This window comes from Bacillus rossius, chromosome 8 (genome assembly GCF_032445375.1).
Source record: "Bacillus rossius redtenbacheri isolate Brsri chromosome 8, Brsri_v3, whole genome shotgun sequence".
NCBI lineage: Eukaryota > Metazoa > Arthropoda > Insecta > Phasmatodea > Bacillidae > Bacillus > Bacillus rossius.
The window spans coordinates 45,001-65,533 of record NC_086336.1 but is presented as its reverse complement, the minus strand read 5'-3'; the positions used below and the strand labels follow the sequence as shown (position 1 = coordinate 65,533).

General features: G+C 42.5%; 1 protein-coding gene across 2 annotated transcripts in view; it reads right to left on the bottom strand.

The window, feature by feature from the left end:
- Positions 1 to 134: 134 nt before the first annotated feature.
- LOC134535414 (protein yellow-like) overlaps positions 135 to 20,533 on the bottom strand; it is a 46,162-nt gene continuing 25,763 nt past the window's right edge. Inside the window, exons 2-4 of one of the 2 annotated variants that reach the window (XM_063374488.1) lie at positions 10,245 to 10,461; positions 3,663 to 3,847; positions 135 to 1,325 (exon numbers count right to left, since the gene is read on the bottom strand). In XM_063374488.1, the coding sequence (XP_063230558.1) occupies positions 384 to 1,325; positions 3,663 to 3,847; positions 10,245 to 10,449 (1,332 nt within the window). In that variant the 5' untranslated portion in view covers positions 10,450 to 10,461 and the 3' untranslated portion in view covers positions 135 to 383. Of the gene's footprint in view, positions 1,326 to 3,662; positions 3,848 to 10,244; positions 10,498 to 20,533 lie in introns of both variants that reach the window. The other variant, XM_063374489.1, reaches the window with a different exon arrangement.

Sequence of the window (20,533 nt, the reverse complement as noted above, 5' to 3'; positions counted from 1 at the left end):
TAACTCCTGTAATAACTACTAGTTCCTTCATTCAATTAATTTGTGATTAAACAAATTCTCTGAAAAAAATAATTTAAACATTTCAATGTTACAACATAATTGGTTATTTACAAAATAAAAGAACATATGAAAACTTTTTCTATAATTCTTGTAGTTAAATTTACTTGTAAATAAATGCTTGTTTACCACACATGCACAGGCAAATTTTGTACATATGTCTATCGGCTGGGCAGCGACCTTCACAGCACTCCGACGCTAATGGTCGCATTGCCAGTGCGCAAGAACCACCAGGCGGAGCTGCTGTTGCTGGCGCTGAAGAAGTGCGAGCTGTGGCCGGAGCGAGACGTGGAGGCCCCGGCGTGGTCGTCGCCCAGCGCCGCCAGTCAGTTGGGGAAAGCGATGGGGCGGTACCCCCCTCCGGCGCCAGCTGGTCGGGGGGCGTGCTCCGCAAGGGAGGCCCGGCCGCAGTTCGTGCCCCGCACCAGGTCGGCCACGGGTGCCGTCAGCACGCGGAAGTTGACCTCCGCGGGGTCGAAGGAGCCGGTCATGAGCCTCTGGAAGCGGCAGGAGAGCGCCCACAGCACCTCCCGCCCAGACCTGTCCCGCACTATCTTCATGCCGCTCACGAACTGCAGCGCCTCGTCATCCCTCACGAGCTGCACCAGGTTGGAGCTGGTGTACGGCAGACGGGAGTTCCAGCAGCCCAGGGTGTTCCTGGACAACAAGTTGAAGAACAGCACAGCATCTTCGCTCATGGCTGTGGCGGCTGTTTGAGAGGGTCGCTCTCCGGGTGACTCCTGGAACTGCCTTGCCACCGAGTTCACGTCGTTCTGGAACAGCGACTCGTTCCTGAGGAGTGACGTGCGCACCCAGGACTCGCGGTAGCTGGCCAGGCTGTGGAAGTAGAGGGTCCGGTCGCCGCGCACGATGGGGCCCAGAGCCAGCCCGAACAAGCCGTCCATCAAGTCGAATGACTCGCCGCTGATGGTGAAGAATCCCGCCGAAGGGTAAGGGTAGAACAGGTTGCTGTTAACACGCCAGGATCGGCTCTTGTTGGCATCATAAACAATGAGACTGTTCTCTGTCACATCGGCGATATAGGCGACTGCATCGCGGCACTTTCCGTCGAGGTCGCGTATATCTACTGCGATGTTGATGAGCAGTGATTCGTCCTCCAGGTCTGTTTCTGGGATGCGGTAGCGCTTCACTAACTTGTTGCTGCGTACGTCAAACACCAGCACCTGAGGTGGGCAGATCCGCTTGAAGTCGGTCACAATGTCCACCACTCCGGAGTCGATCACCCACAGGCGTCCACATGGATCGATCTGTAGGCACAAACCAGTCTGCTTTCACTGTTATGGTTGGAACTCTCCTGCAGTACCTACAACCAGAGAAATTTAATTTTTATAGTTTGTTTTAGTTTAACACTGCCAATGCAACTTATAGCGATATTCGAATATTAACTGGCAAAAGTTTTCCACTTTAGAAAATATATAGAATAATTTGTATTTGAAAGTTTTCTTTTGTAATTGTTTACTACACTAATGAAATAAATTACTTTATAACAAATATAATTTATTATAATTTTTACAAGACCATTTTTAAAGGTTTAAATTTTAACAGTCTGTCGATTTAAAAAATATATTAAAAATTTTAATTTTGATAATTTTGAGTTAATAATATAATTATAAGCAACAAATTAAAATTCCAGGAAGGCTACTGAGACTATTTTTAAAGTGTTATCCGTATCACCGGAAATTATGCGCCATTAAGACATTAATGTTTGTACCCCTGATATGATTAACACCAGAAACACTCCTGGCAAGCAATAGTCATACTTGTAGGGCAACTATCCATACGAAATTTAACATCAAAGGTTCTGAAGGTTCTATTTGCTCTTAAATATTTATTTATTCATCCTCACTACAAACATGGATTAAAAAAATTCTGAATAAATATGTTACTCAATATCATGTCTCAAACCAAGGAGACATTTTTCTTGATTCGTGTTCATTACAAAGATAAAATGTACACTGTAAGAGCAACAGCGGGACAGCCACAGCAGAGAGGAAGAAGCAGTTTAACAGCCGAGTTCATGAACACCCCCCCCCCCCTTTCCAACGAAGAGGTAGTAACAGATGAACCACCGGGTCCATGGATCCCTTTTTGTAGAGAGAGATAAAACTACAGTCTGACAGCCAGGTACATAAACTCCCTCCAAGGCGAAGAAGTAGCAGTTAAACAACTGGGTACATGAACTCCCTCCAAGGCGAAGAAGTAGCAGTTAAACAACTGGGTACATGAACTCCCTCCAAGGCGAAGAAGTAGCAGTTAAACAACTAGGTACATGAACTCCCTCCAAGGCGAAGAAGTAGCAGTTAAACAACTAGGTACATGAACTCCCTCCAAGGCGAAGAAGTAGCAGTTAAACAACTAGGTACATGAACTCCCTCCAAGGCGAAGAAGTAGCAGTTAAACAACTAGGTACATGAACTCCCTCCAAGGCGAAGAAGTAGCAGTTAAACAACTAGGTACATGAACTCCCTCCAAGGCGAAGAAGTAGCAGTTAAACAACTAGGTACATGAACTCCCTCCAAGGCGAAGAAGTAGCAGTTAAACAACTAGGTACATGAACTCCCTCCAAGGCGAAGAAGTAGCAGTTAAACAACTAGGTACATGAACTCCCTCCAAGGCGAAGAAGTAGCAGTTAAACAACTGGGTACATGAACTCCTTTCAGTGGATTGGTAGCAGCAGTTGGACCGAGAGGTACATAAACCCCTTTCAGGGGTAGGGTACTTCCACCAACAAGGCTTGTGAGAAGCATCCCCTAGTTAGCACTCAGCACTGGTCTACTGGTCTGAAGGCACTCGACAGATACTTGAGCCAATATCTTAGTGTGCTCAGTTCGCTGGCAGAAGCCAGCTGAAACACGTGATGATGGCACAGGTAGAACAAATCCGTGTAGCAAGTAAATATGAGAACCATTACATGACATGCCCACTGAAGCGGTGTATGGGAGAGTGCAGTACGCTGGGGAACCCGGAGAATCAGCAACATGGCTAGCCTTTCTCCTTCCCCATCTACTTCCTACAACCCCACTTATTTCCTGTTAATCTTCATCGTTGGTACTACCATCTTTCTTGAGGTTAAACCAAAAGAAAGCAAAGAGACTAATGCATGCTAGCGAGGTAAGAGCATTTTAGACATTGCGAAGAGAGGCTCTTTTTTCATTTCCTAACTACACAAATAAAAAATTAAATTAGCAAAAGAGTTTTAAAAGTTACTGTATCATACACAAAAAACAAGGCTGATTGTTTGACATTTATTTTATCGAACTTGTATAGTGTGGGATTTAATTAAAACTGTTTGGTGAATATGGATAGTTTAAAATCCCTTCAAAATCATTGCCCCCCACCCCCTACTAAATTTTCCTCTCCGCTGGAAGTGGTTCATGTACCTGGTGGTCACACTGCTACTCCCTCGAAACAGGGTTGTATACAGCAAGCCGAGTCTGTTGGAGGCGTTCCCCGGGAGAAGACTGTCACATGAAGCAACAAGATGAAAATAAAATCATTACAAAATTCAAGAAATTTCCATTATTTCTCTTTCACCTTGGCAATATTATAAAAAAAGAGCTAACATAACTAGTGATGAGACTGACCTTGACCCTGAAGACAGAAGTGATGGCGTCGCAGTGCCCCTGGTGGTTCCAGGTCCAGTCCGGGTAGGGGAACAGCAGCGGGCCGGAGTCCACGGCAGCGCCTGGCCGCACGGCCACCGTGGCGAGAGTGGCTGGGGTGCCGGGCTTCAGGCGGGGCAGTGTCACCAGCACCTTCTCGTCGTGGCCTGGAGCAGTGGCGCCTGCCTCACTGCCTGCCTCACTGCCTGGCTCTCTGCCCGGCTCTCTGCCTGGATTACTGCTAGACTCGCCGGCTAGCGCTATGCCTCGCCTACTACCTCGCTCACTGCCTCGCTGCTGACTACATGGCTTACTTTCTAGCATAGGTAATAACTAATGTGTTGAAACTAACAATAAAATATTGATAAACTAAGAGTTAAATAACTCGTTACTATATCGTAAACAAATCGTTGGGCGCAGTTTAAAAAAAATGTTTAAACAACACACATGTTAATTCACTTGAACTAAACTATATTTTCAATGGTAATGTGACATGTGAACATCATATAATTATCACAATCATTTAACACTCTTACAGTAGGTATACTAAATATGTGTGTGATGTAATAACTAGGAAGAAGCTAGTATAACACTAAATATAGGGTAAACCTGGGCAATTTCGTGGCAGTGGTTGGTTCGTGACATATTTTGAACATTCTCTCACGGAAAAAAAAAAGTTCTTTCAGTTCGAAAGTTTGTTGGTTGATAGCGCGGCATGTCTGTGTCCGGACTAACTCACGTAGGATTCCCCATAATAGTTCATTTATTCTCTGTGAGTTGTTTTGTTATTTGATGTTGAATTTTTGTAATGTTTTGCGGAAGGCTATCTAAGCGTGTTTTTGAAAAATATTTGAAAAACTAACAAAACAGGTAAGTAATTGAAATTTGTTGAAATTATAGCAAATATCTTAAGCTATTTTTTAGCACCTTAAACGTATTTGTTCTTTCTAACCTAAAACCTATATAGTCTTAGCAACACAAAGAATAATTTAAGGTTTTAGGAGAAGATAATTTGGAGTGTCTTGCAGTATATTGTTTAATAATTTGTGACGATTATGTAAACACTAATTCTAATTATTTTAATAATTGTACCGAAACTAATGCATATGATTTACACTTTGAACATATTTTCACATTAATTTAGGATATCACGAAATAACCAAGGTATCACGAAATTACCTATTGTCATTTTTGTATAGTGTAAACACAAACGTAGAAATGACTAGTAAATTTATTATTTGTTATTTTTTGCGATAATATTCTGTCACCAGTTTGTTCCAGTTATATAATTCTAAACACTAACTGAATTAGAACCTAAAAATTAAGCAAATTACTATCGGAGTGACTTTGAATCTTAAAAAAATATATATTTTGTTATTTAGGAGCCTAGATGTTTGGATTTTATGACACCTGCATCACTAGTCAATTACCAACAATTTGTTTTGTTATTGTCTGCCAGATGGCTACAAAATATCCACAGTATTACCAGAAAGACCTTATCAAGGCTGCACAAATGGTACGAAATGGTTACTCTGTGTTCAAGTCATCGAGAGAATGCAATGTTCCTTGGTCCACTCTTAAAGATTTTATTACAAGGATCAAGGATGAAGAAAACTTGGAACAAAGTTTACCAAAACTTGGGAAACCTTTGGCTTTGTCAGTTGAATTAGAACAAAGAATTTACAAATATCTAATCGCAATGCAGGAACTTGGTTTTGGGTTGACAGTCATTCAAATTCTTCGTCTTGCTTACAAACTTGCAGTGATTTCTGGTAAGAAACACCCTTTCAACAGTGATGATGAAGCAGCAAGCGAATGGTGGTGGAAGGACTTCAAGAATCGATATGGCTTGACACTTCGGGTCCCAGAAAACATTGCTGCATACAGATCATCAATGGCAAACAGATCAATCAATCATCAATAACTTCTTCGTAAGCCTGAATGAACTTGTAAAAAAGTTGCAAATCAAAGACTGTCCTGATAAAATTTGGAACTGCGACGAAACAGGTTTGTCGTACGTTTTTAAACCTTCTAAAGTTGTAACAGCGATTGGGAAGAAAATGTCTACAAGAGAACATATGTCGATCGTGGTGAAAACCACACCATATTGGCATGTGTGAATGCCAGTGGTCATTGGGTACCACCCATGATTATATTAAGGGTGTTAAGATGAATGATGATCTTCTAAAGGATGCCATCCCAGGAAGCTTAATAAGGCTCACGCCAAAGGGTTGGATCAATAGTAATCTCATTCTTGAGTGGTTCTAGCACTTCATCAACTGCATCCCACCAAAGAGGTCAGTTGTCCTTCTAATGGATTCCCATGCTTCACACATTTTGAAGATGTCATTTCACTTGCGAAAGAGAATAGGATTTTCCTATTCACATTTCCACCTCACACGACTCATCTTTTACAGCCACTAAATGATGTTTACCGGCCGTTGAAACAAGCTTGGCGGAAGAGTCTCAGTAGCCACATGAGAGAAAATCGTACTCACTAACCAAGACGTGCTGATTTTAACAGACTATTTAGACCAGCATTTTTGAGTGCTTTTAGCTCTGAAACAATCATTTCAGTTTTCAAGAAGACAGGTGTTTGCCCACTAATCCCCGATGCTATCTCAGAAAAGGCCATAACCACATCAAAATTGACAGAAACATCTCCTGGAACAGCAACTCAACCAGTTGAAGATGTTGACTTTCAACTTTCTTTGCCAACAGCGGCAACTGTAAGGAAAATCCGAGAAAAAAACAGAGCTAAGAGAGATCCCAAAGCAAAATGCTTAAATCCACCTGAGGGAGAACTATGGGCAAAGAAAAGACAAAAAGGTAATATGTTAATGTTAGATATAAGTTTGTATAAAACGAAACTAAACATTATGATTTAATTGTTATTCACTAAATGTGGTAATTATTTTGCTACAGGCAGACCAAATAAGCAGAACAATAACAGTGCAACTGCCATCACTTCTGGAGAGCAGGAGAGAGATGATGACTGCATCTGTGAAGTTTGTGGCAAGAGTTACAATGACGATGCAAGGAATAAAACTGGAGCCACATGGGTTCAGTGTAGTTTCTGTTTGGTCTGGTATCACATTAAATGCCAACATTGTATGATGCTGAGGAAGACATCTTCATGTGTGAAGAATATCAGGGTAATTCTGAAGAAGATTAATGTGTTTTATTGTTTAAATCCATATTTAATTTGTTTTGAAATTATGTTCCATTTATTTTCGGTGGAAGAATTTTTTTTAATTTTTACTATTCAATTTAAGTAAATGTTAAATATTATTTTAATGTACTTTGGAGACAATTAACATGTAAAACTGTAATAATAACATAATGAAATTAATTAGCACATTGTTGGAATTTTTTTCTATGTATTTAACAGAGTAGTAAACTATCACGAAATTATCAAGGTATAGTCACGAAATTACCAAGGTTATCACGAAATAACCTAGTATACACACATATAGGCAAAATATGAATTATAATTAACAAAAATTATATAATATAATTTAAAACACAATAAAACTATTAACATTGAGTGTGTACTAAATGCCAACATACTAAACAAAGACTTGCAATTATTGGTATCATTGAAATGATCATAAAATGACATTTTATCACGAAATTACCCAGGTTTACCCTATATAATATGAATGGATAGTTACGGATAGTGACTCACATAAAATAACAAACCAATTTAATTATAACGAGTTAGTCAATTTTCAAGTATTCTAATATTGAATAAACAAACATTAGATATTATTACTCATAAATACAAGAGTGTTGAAATCTTTACGTTAAATAAGAGTCTACTAAATCCTCCACTTCAAACACTTGAATATCAACATTTCAAAAGTTACTCGGCTTAGCAAAGTCGTCGATAAAGAGTTATTCAATAATAACGTTACAAGAATAGTTATCTCTTGTATCCTCTGAGTATATGGGAATAATGCAAGGTTGAATCAAAGCGCAGCACTTAAATAGGATGTAAAATAAATGAGAATATATTAAAGAATTAAAACAGAAGTTTAAATGATACTTCAATTGAAAGTTAACTAATGAACTTATATCACTACTCAAAATTACACGCAGCACATTATAACCCAACACAAATAGCAGTATATCAATATTTACCTTATTTAAAAACCACATTTATCGTATTTCCTACACTAGGAAATGATAGTTTTCGTCTAGCGTTGATGACTGTGAGATGGGTCCTCTCATCAACAACACGGCGATGGTACTGGAATCCGCCGAAGTTTCGAAGCAGGACACGATGCCTCTGGGAGTGCCGGAGTCCTACAGCAGCGGTAGACTACTCCTGCTCCTGCTCCTGCTCCTGCTCCAGAACTGTGTTCTGAAGTAACACCGTCCTCCAACTGTTCGCTAGTCCAAGTCAGTTCTTAACTCTTATAGCAAACCCGTTTCAACGTGGTCCGTATTGATCTTGGTAATTCAAATATTACACGAAACCACTAAGGTCATATATGTGTGCAAATATAGTTCATTTAACTGGTTTCCTCTTCCAATGCAGTTAATGGTGAACACTCGCCACGGTTCTGATCGACGTCAGTTAAAATAGTTCACTTATTGTGACTAAGTTCATTTCCCCACATATATTCTTGCACATACACAACATAAATATATCTTCCAGCAACACACAATGCTTAATTATAATTCCTGTCGTGTCATAGACACCGTCTTAGTAGTTCAAATGAATATATTGTAGTAGTGAAACTCATTCAAGACAAATTATGTCAAATGCTAAAGCAAGACCCTCTGTTCCAAACTAAAATCTTTCAGTCCATCATTTTTTTTTTCATGCTAATAATTCGTAATATAACAACGCTCATAGGGCGATACATTACACTTCCAGAAACTATCAATTTGCAAAGACAAAATGCCTTACGAGTAAAGCATTTACATCCAATTGTTGTAGTTAAATAATAAAAAATAGATATATTTTTCTGTGTAGATACTTGTCTACAGTTTCTGGCCCACTGTCTCGCTCAGTACAGCGCTCATAGCCTCGCTCAGTACATAGTTAATCGCCTCACTTAATGCATCGCTCACTTCTTGCTCACAATGTCGTTTGCTGCCAGTTGTAACAGATAGATGGGGTGTCTGCAGGGGAGAGGTATAAATGACGCAGAGATGCTACGTAATTCTCGTAACGCTGCTTGTGTTTGTCTACTCCTCAGGTTTTTTCCCCCATCTGATATCATACACGCATCCCCGGTATTCTGAGTTATTATTTCTTGTTTAATAGAAAAAAAAACTAATAATTGATATCTAGCTGTACCTAACAAGCAAGAAGTTTCAATTCAGTCGCGCGTGGACTACAGACACACACACGTTTTTATGATACAGTACATTTAGAACATTTATAGGGCGTATACTTTCTTCTCTTAGCCCATATAACATGTAATAGTGTTTTTCTAAGATTAATTTGCACGACTTGCAATATTGTACTAATATTTTAAAGAAAACCTGTAATAATAATTTTTATTATCATTATTCTAAAATAATTTATCACCATGCTCTCACTAGTATCTTTACAAGTACCTATAGCTATCTTTTTACGATGGATTTCGAAGATTAATTGTCGCCAGGACAGTTTAATTTATTTTAAACTAGCAGACCCGGCCACGCGTTGCTGTGGCTGAGTGATTTAGAAAGGATTTAAAAGACAAAATTTAACACAGATTAACATAACGTTTTCAATTCTATTTTATTATTAAATACTCTGATTACCTTTACTTATAATAAATCACAGTTCATTTTATTAATAAATACTCTGATCAGTTCTAACTATAATAAATCACAGTTAAAGTTTAATGAAGCGCCAATCGGTGTACAATATTTTTGGTCAACCTATCTTTTGTTAACACAAATAAACTTGATGGTCTTCCTACACCCTACACGTGAACATGCTACGTATAATTGCCCACGGGAGAAACATGGATTTTCTAATTATAAATTACTAAGACCATTAATCGAAATAAAAACTATCCTATCTCTCAAGTTGGAAAAAATTACACATAAATGCCAATTTTCATCGAAATCGGTTGACTTAGCAATTTTTTTTTTTTTTTACTATTAGTAGCCGTGTTAGATTTGGCCGAATTTGTAGACAATAATAATGTATTTTTTAATGTTATTGATTTTGTATCACATAAAATTTAAAAATTTTAAAATCCTTTACAGTAATATCGTTATAATAATTCTATCTTATAGTAAAAATGGGTGTGTTTGTAAATTTATATATAAAATTCTTAACTAATATTTTATAATAATAATATGTTAAATACTAAATGTAATAATTACTAAGATAGTTAGAATTTAATTTTTTAATTATTGATATTAAAAACTTGAGGAAAAATTTGACAATTGTTATAGAAAGAATTGTGCATGTAGGAATTTAAGATTGTATTAAATAAAAATTTTACTCAACTTTAAATGTTTTTGTTATGATTTTAATATAAATGACATCAGAGATGACTTATTATTAAACACGAGTATAGAACAACTGCAAGTGAGGAATGCCAAGGATACCTGCGCTCCACACGTCCACGTCCAGCAGGAAGGGGCTGCCGGGGACGTAAGTGCCGGCGGCCAGCGAGGCTTGTCTGGCCGCCTCACTGGCGAACACGAACTCTGGCGAGGTCCACTGGAACCGCAGCTGCAGCTGGTTCGCCGCGCGCCCGCCGTGTAGCAGCACCGTCGCCAGCAGCGCCGCCAGAACCAGTGCCCGCTGCATGGTGCTGCTCCGCTGCGGACAAGTGTCGAACCAGCTCGGCGCGCGTCCCTGTACCGTGACAGAACAATCTGTGTTGGGGAGGTTGTTTATTGCATAGAGTAAGTAAAGGGAGAGGCGCCACTCCCATAGTAATGATCGTTCGCTTAAATTTGTAAACAAAACCCTTGCGAACATACCATTCTTTGCAACTTGACAACGAACAAATTACAACCAAATACAACCTGAGGAAGGTTTAGCGCGTAAATCAAACCCAACAAAATTATAAAAATGGCATCACAAGAAACTATTTATAATTAGAAAAGAAGTAATTTCTAGTACTGTAACAGAATCTTAGATTAACACAAATTAATAACAACTGGACATGTAATAAACTAAAGAGATCAAAACTTGTAATCTATTTTTCCCGATGTTGGTGAAACATGGTATGATCCAATTTTTAAGGATTCAGTTCGTCCTATCTACAGTCACCCCCGGGGTTTATTGAGTGTGTAGTTGTTTTCGAGGGCCCCGCGGTGTGTGCAGAGCTACAGATGAAAACACGCGAAATGAAAACTGCACACGATATTAGTGTGTGGTCTATTCGCAAAATAATTTAAGAATACTCTGAGAGCGGTTGTTGTGTTTTTTTTTTTTAGTTTTTAAACTGTATGCTTTAGAAGGTTAAAAAAATGGATAAAACGCATGTTTTCAAAATAATTTTAGGCATGAAACATTCTGTATAGATTCTTGAAACACTCAAGGGACTTGCATTACAGGTTTATATACTTTTCTCCTCCAACTTACGTTACGGTTATCACTCAGATCTCATAGCAGCGACCGAGATGACTGACACTGGTCGCTGATTGGTTCATGTGACCCTCGGACGTCCTGGATGATGCGACAGTGGTTCGAATCTCCTTGGTCCGAATACACAGGGCCGGCGCGTCCATACAGGCGAACTAGGCAACCGCCTAGGGCGCCAAGTAGCTGGGGGCGGCGCAGCACGACACATAACAGCTCATATAATATGTTTAACGATTATTGAAACTAGATGAAAATGGATTTTTGTAACAGTTTGGAATGTTTATATTGATATAAGTAATTATTTAAAGTCCACGGTGACCTGTTTATGATTTGTAATAAGTAAAAAAGTAAAAAAAAAAACACAAGCCTGCTTACATTTGATTGTTAACAAAATATTAGGCTTACGTGATGTATTTTTAGGTAAGAAAAATTGTTTTTGGGGTGTCCGGCGGGGGGGGGGGGGGGGGGGGGGGGGCATTCAGGTTTTCGCCTAGGGCGCCAATTTACCTTGCACCGGCCCTGCGAATACATTTGTCAACTTGAACTTTGTGTGCCAGTCTGTGTTCTCTATAAGCATAGAAGAAGAACAATCTTGATAATTGAGATTTTCAATTCCCGTTTGAGAAATGTCCTACTAAACAGAACGGATTAACAAAATTTTTATTAACTCACATAAATTCCATAAGTAAAATAAATATTCTAATCTTAGCTACGTTCTCATTTACAACGCATGGAAAAAATAAACAAATAGGTAACATCGAAAAATGCTGTAGGCCTATATTTACTGTGCTCTGGTGACTTGTTTAGTAATCAGTGGATTCGGACATTGCAAATGAAGACAGGGCAGTTTACAGAGAGACAATGCGACGTCTTTCCCATTAGGATAAGAACACGGACCGGTTTCAGTTAGGACTGTTGTTCATTCCGGCTCACTTACACAAGCACACCTCTCGCTAGGCACTGCTGGGGAAATATTATAAAGTAACTGCATTAAATCTAAGAAAAATAGTGAAACGCATGGGCGTAGATCCCGGGGGGGGGGGCCAGGGGGGCCCGGGCCCCCCCTGGAATTAATGGGCCCCTCCTTGGGGGGGCCCACTTCGTGATTTTAAAGTTAATGGTGTACACAATTTATATATATATATATAATCATATTATTATTATAACGACAGGCACTTTGACATGCTTTACATTCCTACCTTCGAATTCCGTAGTTATTTTCCCTTACCCCTTCTGCGAAAGCCATGGTATGGAGTTTTCCAGTGCGAACTTTAAAAACCCTTAATTCCTAGAAACCGTTCATTCCAAAGGACGAAGCTAGGGTAAGGTTCCGTTAGCATTTCCTCCCCATTGTTACCCACACTACCTTGTCCTCTGAAACGACAGTATTATAGGTTTCAGGTAGTCTGTTTTTAAAGTGGTTTTGCTCTCGTGTGCGCCAGTCTTCTGCTTTATTGGCAAACATCAACATGGATAAGTTCGTGACGCGGAAGAAACGGAAAACAGAATCTGATTCTCACCTGGTAAGCTTGATTGTTTTATAAGTAGTGACTATTATTTAGGTAATATATTTTATTTAAGTGATTATGTAACATAATTTTTTCCAGTAAATAAACAACTTAATACTTTAACAGTAATTATAGCAGAATTTAGTTTATTTACGAACTGATACTTATATACCATTTTCTGGAATTTTTTAGCTCATCTCCATTCTGTAAGGCTAGCTGCTCTGTACGTTACATGTGAATATACAGGGAATAATTTTTTTCCTCGTCAATATGGAATTTAAAATCACTCCCCTTTTATTATCAAACGATAATTTTCACAATTCATGGCCGATAATCACTTTATAACATTTGTTATTTGATAACTGCAACACTGCACGAGTAAACAGAAGTAAGAGTGAGAAAGAAGTATTTAAACGTTACACATCCGTTTTTAAGTTAATTAGGAAGCAAACGCGTCTCTTTGATAACTAATCAAGCGGCATATTTTAACTAAATAATTCACTGCCAAAATACTGTTTATACTAAATATAAGCCGAGAAATGTATTTGGTTCAATTAGCTGTAGGATAAATTTCATAGTTCTATCTCCGAGATTTTTCATTTGTGTCATTAAGTTTTTTTCTTTTTTACCTGGTTGATGTTTTTACTAAATAAAATAGTCTTTAATGGTTTTAATATGATTCGATCGTTCATTTGATGTTGATCCGTTTATTAGCTTTGGCGCTTTGGGTTTTTAGGGCGCATCAAAAACTGTGAACAAACAATTTCACGAACAGCATTTGAATCGCAGTAATTATGTGATGTGGTATAAAAAAACCCGACAAAGTGCGAGTCGAACTCGCGCACGAAGGGTTCCGTACCATTATCTATAAAAACGGCAAAAAATATCATGTCTGTTGTATGGGAGCCCCACTTAAATATTTATTTTATTCTGTTTTAGTATTTCTTGTTATAGCGGCAACAGAAATACATCATTTGTGAAATTTTATTCTGTTTTCACGTTTGTTGTATGGGAGCTCTGAGGCGTCTGAAGACATGGTTAAGAAGTACCATGACTCAAACCCGTCTCAACTCAGTGACTGTGTGTCATGTTCACAAAATTCGTTTGGATGAACTTAGTTTACATGAATTAGCTAAAGATTTTGCTTCAAGATCTGAAATTAGAATAAACACTTTTGGAAAATTGTAATGTATTGGTGGGGTGTTATCTATTTGCATTATATTCACGTATATTATTTTTATAGATTTTTTCATGGATATTTTTTATGTATTTAGGTTAGCAAATTATTCAAACATGTTTGAGAGATCACTTCTTATAGTCATTAATTAATAATTACTAAAAAAAATATGTTGCTCTGCTTTATTGTTAATATCACTTACGTAAAAATAAAGTGTATAACATACGAGCTTATCATCCAGAGAAGACTTGTTTCGGTTGACCTCTAGCGCAAAATTCTTAAACCACAGAATTCACGGGCCCCCCCTGGAAATCCTACATATTTGCGCCCATGGTGAAACCAGATTAAATAACTTTATTAATGCACATTCTGTGTCCATCTTCATCATATAGGTATGATGACAGTTCTTACGCAAAATGAGCTAATTAGTGTTGGGTAAAATAATGTTCAACTGCGCAAATAGCACCATATCATACATATTAATTTATAAAAACGGTGTAATTAGATCAATGCTTAATTTAAATTCAACCACACAACCATTATGAAATGTCGGTAAAGCTGGGCTCCTTGCATTATCCGTAGCATCCGTGAATTTCTCCTCCGTGCGTCAATCACGTGACCTGTGGCCAATCAGAAGGCCCGGAATATTCCATACGTCCGTGCATCAACAATACTTGCAAGGCACTGCCTTTATTTTATAAGTAATTCTTTGTTCAGCTGATTACAAGGCATGTTTTTAAGTAAATGCTTTTGAAAACGTTTTGACCTGTCATAATTTAAACAAAAAACGTCAGGGACAAAGAAGTATAAATATATTTAATTTAAATAGTTTGTAAATAAATGAAGTGAAATAAATGTAAATATATTTAATTTAATCTGCGTGCAAAAAATATATTTCAATTATTTATAGAATCAAAATAATAAATCTTAAAAAAAAAAAAAAAATGTTTCTCCTAATACGTGTTGGAGCCAGCGGACAGAAGCGAGTGGAAGAGTACCAGACGGACTCCAGAACCTGCGAGAGGCGGACACTGGACAGACCATCGTTACACAAACTGCATTCTGGAAAAAAATATATATAGACTTTTTTTTCGGCTAAGTCAACAAGCACATAGACTTCGAAGTTCATATTTCTTTATCTTGGACCAAAAAAAAAATGCCCAGTCCATTTTAACAAATATTATAAAATAAAATTTTATTTAAACAATTTTCACAAGTCGTTAAAACTGATTATTGAAGTTTTACCAATTAAGTAAGCCACGGAGTTTTATTACATTCTAGTCTCAAATATATATATAGGTATTTTTGAAGTGTAAACATGTTAGCTTTAGGTGTGCGGCACTTGGTACGAGTAATTTCGTGATTGAAATGGAAGTCGATTGGAACGGAAATTTGTCAACTCAATGCTGCCATCTGCAGAAAACTAAAAATAACGAAAAGATGGTGAACATTGTTAGGCTACATATATTTACACCATGATGAATAAAATAATTTCGTAATGAAATTTTTACTGTTAAATCTTAAATGTTGAATCAGCTCAATAATGTTAAAGTTTTAATTGGTAAGTATGTACAGACTGTCGTTTAAGCAAAAACAAAATACACGTACTTAGTTTTATAATATGGGTTTTAAAATATTTCAGGTTAATTTTGTTTTAATGTATTTTTAAAAAGTATACTTAAAAGAGTGTCACATTCGTAATGCTTTAGAAATCCAACTAAATGTTACTATATTTGACGCCATGTTTGTTTCAACACAATTTTCATAATTAATAAAGGTAATTTTTAAGTTGCGAGTTTATCTTGTTATGACTACTCGAGATTAAAAATTTATTCCAGGATACTTTCACTACCATAAAGTTTTCTTTAGCATGCCAATACGCTCAGAACACCCCAAAATTTGCGAGAGTTAATATATACGGGCGCATGTTGCCACATGTGTGTTCACCAACTTGACGACTGCGGCTCGTGGTTATAGCAGTTTCTGCATGCATGCGGACTGGACTTTCAACCTGATACACGTGTGTCGTGTAATGCACGCTTATTTGACTGCACTTCTTGTGCATTACAAAATTATCAGCGCGCCTACAGAAGTGTAACCTCAAACACGCAGGCGATGATAATTATTCTGATCCGGGGGGGGGGGGGGGGGATATAATGGTAAAGTTTCTCTCGTTGTTCGGCTAGCCCGCCCTCGCGGTCCCGCTTGTCACTTTTCACTTGTCACTTGTCACTTGCACGTCTCTGCGAGCACACAGGAGCAGTGGCTTGCTCAGTGCTCGGAGGCATAGAGCTTGCAATGGTGTGCTCTCATTATTTACCTGTTAGGTTTATTACATAACGATATAACCTGGTAACGATTCTTAGGAGACTAGGCTCGCATTCCAGAAACCTCGAAATTGGATCCAAAATCAGACATCCTTTTTTTTTTCGTTTCATGTCGTTTTCTGAAATTACTCCGTGTGATTTCTGGGTTGTTTCCTTAATAAGTATTGTTACGAATGCAGACAGGGCCGCGACGCGCGCCAGGTTCCCCGCACGGCCGCTGACGTCACGTGCGGGCACTGACGTGAGGCATGCCACGCGTGTCTGGCCGGATTACAAGGATCCTCGCTACCCCCTCCCCCCACAACTCCCGTGCACCTTCGCGCCACGGGCTAGTGTCACCTTCAGCTGCCTGGTAATCCCTGGCCTACAGAGCCCGCCGCGAGGAGTGGCGTGAATAAACGTCGTTGTTCTGGGTGTTTCGGTCGTCGGGTCGGCCCGGGATGACGCACGTCACAGCCGCTCTCGTCGGTTCGAGGACTCCACAGGTATATAAGAGACGACGCTGGCCTCCGCAGGAGTTCCGAGAGTTCGGAGAGTGCCGCCAGTGGAGTGAAGTGGGACATCGGCCAAGAGGGGGAGAGACCCCCCTGAGAGTGGCGCGACGGGACCTGAGAGTGCGACCGAGTGGCGCGACGTGGAGTGACGGGACCGTGAGAGTGCGACTGAGTGGCGCGAGACTGTGTGAGGACAGGCGCGAGGTGAGGGGCGACCCAGCTCCAGTGAGGAGTGCGAACTGTGGACTGGACAGACATTGAGTGACTTGAGGATAAACATTATTAAGTGCCAGTGATTTGAGATCGGACATTTTTAAGTACAATTATTTATTTGTAATGTAAACCTTAGTAATTAATAAAACTGTGCTAAGACTTAATTGGGATATCCCTTACGAACCCAGTAGTTCTCCCCGCAGAAATCGTAACAGTATAGACCAAGACTGATATTATATCCTCTATATGTTTGGGTTCGTGGCGCCAGAGAACACAGTAACCGCACATTTATTGTCACCATTTGTAAGTATGAGTAGTCTCTATACCTACTGTTTATTGCCTCAAGTATGAGTAGTCTCTATACCTACTGTTTCCGTTAGCTCAGTCTATCACTACATACGGGTCGGATATCGCTTAGTGCTTGAATGAGTATGATTGTTACCACAGTCTGTTATTCGTGGCCGATTTTTCGGTTATTATTGTCCTAGTCAATAACTCGCGACAAGTACAAGACGAATATTTTAAAACAGGAACCATTAAACAAGTGAATATAAATAGTGATTGCGCGAAAGCAGTTCAGTGAGACAAACACCGCCTAGACGAGTTCCTGGCAATGTCCTAACAATTTGTAAGAAATTTTGACAGTTATCGTGTCCACAATTCGATACGTATGTATACTTTTGAGCTGACGATGGTTTTGGGATCTATGGAACATGAAACGAAAAACTATATAAAAAATTTACGAAAGTCGCACTGTGGTAACAGCTACAGTGTTGACGTATTTCTTTAAAAATCTACCTAAAATATTCTCACTCATTTCAACCAAAATGAGCGCCCAATGATGTCAGTGATAAATCAGTTGGCACTACTGGAGCTACTCGACACGCGCACAGGCTGCGCGAGTGAGACAGCGACTATCAACACCACTGGTCGCCCGAGACTAAGTGGTTACACAACTGAGGGGTCGTCTGCCTCCGGGGGAAGTGTGCTAGGAGGGGAGAGGAGGGGGTTCCAGTCCAGACACAGGGATCTGGTGCGTGACGCAGCAGAGCTTCCGGCCAGAGCTGGCGAGCGGCGTGTGTCGTGACTGCCTGTCTGTATATCTGACTGCCTGGCTGTCAGACTAGCTGCCTGACTGCCTGGCTGCCTGACTGCCTGGCTGCCTGACTGCCTGACTGCCAGACTGCCTGACTGCCTGACTGCCTGGCTGCCTGGCTGCCTGACTGCCTGACTGCCTGGCTGCCTGACTGCCTGGCTGCCTGACTGCCTGGCTGCCTGGCTTCCTGGCTGCCTGACTGCCTGGCTGCCTGACTGCCTGGCTGCCTGACTGCCTGACTGCCTGACTGCCTGACTGCCTGACTGCCTGGCTGCCTGAATGCCTGGCTGTCTGACTAGCTGCCTGACTGCCTGGCTGCCTGACTGCCTGGCTGCCTGACTGCCTGGCTGTCTGACTAGCTGCCTGACTGCCTGGCTGCCTGACTGCCTGACTGCCTGGCTGCCTGACTGCCTGGCTGTCTGACTAGCTGCCTGACTGCCTGGCTGCCCGACTGCCTGACTGCCCGACTGCCCGGCTGCCTGACTGCCTGACTGCCTGGCTGCCTGACTGCCTGGCTGTCTGACTAGCTGCCTGACTGCCTGGCTGCCTGACTGCCTGGCTGCCTGACTGCCTGACTGCCTGACTGCCTGACTGCCTGACTGCCTGACTGCCTGGCTGCCTGGCTGCCTGACTGCCTGACTGCCTGGCTGCCTGGCTGCCTGACTGCCTGGCTGCCTGGCTGCCTGGCTGCCTGGCTGCCTGGCTGCCTGACTGCCTGGCTGCCTGACTGCCTGGCTGCCTGACTGCCTGGCTGCCTGACTGCCTGACTGCCTGGCTGCCTAACTGCCTGGCTGCCTGGCTGCCTGACTGCCTGGCTGCCTGACTGCCTGACTGCCTGGCTGCCTGAATGCCTGACTGCCTGACTGCCAAGCTGCCTGACTGCCTGGCTGTCTGACTAGCTGCCTGACTGCCTGGCTGCCTGACTGCCTGACTGCCTGACTGCCTGACTGCCTGGCTGCCTGGCTGCCTGACTGCCTGACTGCCTGGCTGCCTAGCTGCCTGACTGCCTGGCTGCCTGGCTGCCTGGCTGCCTGACTGCCTGGCTGCCTGGCTGCCTGGCTGCCTGGCTGCCTGACTGCCTGACTGCCTGACTGCCTGACTGCCTGACTGCCTGGCTGCCTGACTGACTGGCTGCATGGCTGCCTGGCTGCCTGACTGCCTGGCTGTCTGACTAGCTGCCTGGCTGCCTGACTGCCTGACTGTCTGACTGCCTGGCTGCCTGGCTGTCTGGCTGCCTGACTGCCTGGCTGCCTGACTGCCTGACTGCCTGGCTGCCTGGCTGCCTGACTGCCTGGCTGCCTGACTGCCTGGCTGCCTGGCTGCCTGACTGCCTGACTGCCTGACTGCCTGGCTGCCTGGCTGCCTGACTGCCTGGCTGCCTGACTGCCTGGCTGCCTGGCTGCCTGGCTGCCTGGCTGCCTGGCTGCCTGGCTGCCTGGCTGCCTGGCTGCCTGACTGCCTGACTGCCTGACTGCCTGACTGCCTGGCTGCCTGGCTGCCTGACTGCCTGACTGCCTGGCTGCCTGGCTGCCTGGCTGCCTGGCTGTCTGACTAGCTGCCTGGCTGCCGGACTGCCTGGCTGCCTGGCTGCCTGACTGCCTGACTGCCTGACTGCCTGGCTGCCTGGCTGCCTGACTGCCTGACTGCCTGGCTGCCTGGCTGCCTGGCTGCCTGGCTGCCTGGCTGCCTGGCTGCCTGGCTGCCTGACTGCCTGACTGCCTGACTGCCTGACTGCCTGACTGCCTGACTGCCTGGCTGCCTGGCTGCCTGACTGACTGGCTGCCTGGCTGCCTGACTGCCTGGCTGCCTGGCTGCCTGGCTGCCTGACTGCCTGACTGCCTGGCTGCCTGGCTGCCTGACTGCCTGGCTGCCTGGCTGCCTGACTGCCTGACTGCCTGACTGCCTGGCTGCCTGGCTGCCTGACTGCCTGGCTGCCTGGCTGCCTGGCTGCCTGACTGCCTGACTGCCTGACTGCCTGGCTGCCTGACTGCCTGGCTGTCTGACTAGCTGCCTGACTGCCTGACTGCCCGGCTGCCTGAATGCCTGGCTTCCTGACTGCCTGGCTGCCTGACTGCCTGACTGCCTGACTGTCTGACTGCCTGACTGCCTGGCTGCCTGACTGTCTTGACTGCCTGACTGCCTGGCTGCCTGACTGCCTGGCTGCCTGGCTGCCTGACTGCCTGGCTGCCTGGCTGCCTGGCTGCCTGACTGCCTGGCTGCCTGACTGCCTGACTGCCTGGCTGCCTGACTGCCTGGCTGTCTGACTGCCTGGCTGCCTGACTGTCTTGACATCCTGACTGCCTGGCTGCCTGGCTGTCTGACTGCCTGACTGCCTGACTGCCTGGCTGCCTGACTGCCTGGCTGCCTGACTGCCTGGCTGCCTGACTGACTGCCTGGCTGCCTGTATGCCTGACTGCCTGGCTGCCTGACTGCCTGGCTGTCTGACTAGCTGCCTGACTGCCCGGCTGCCTGACTGCCTGGCTTCC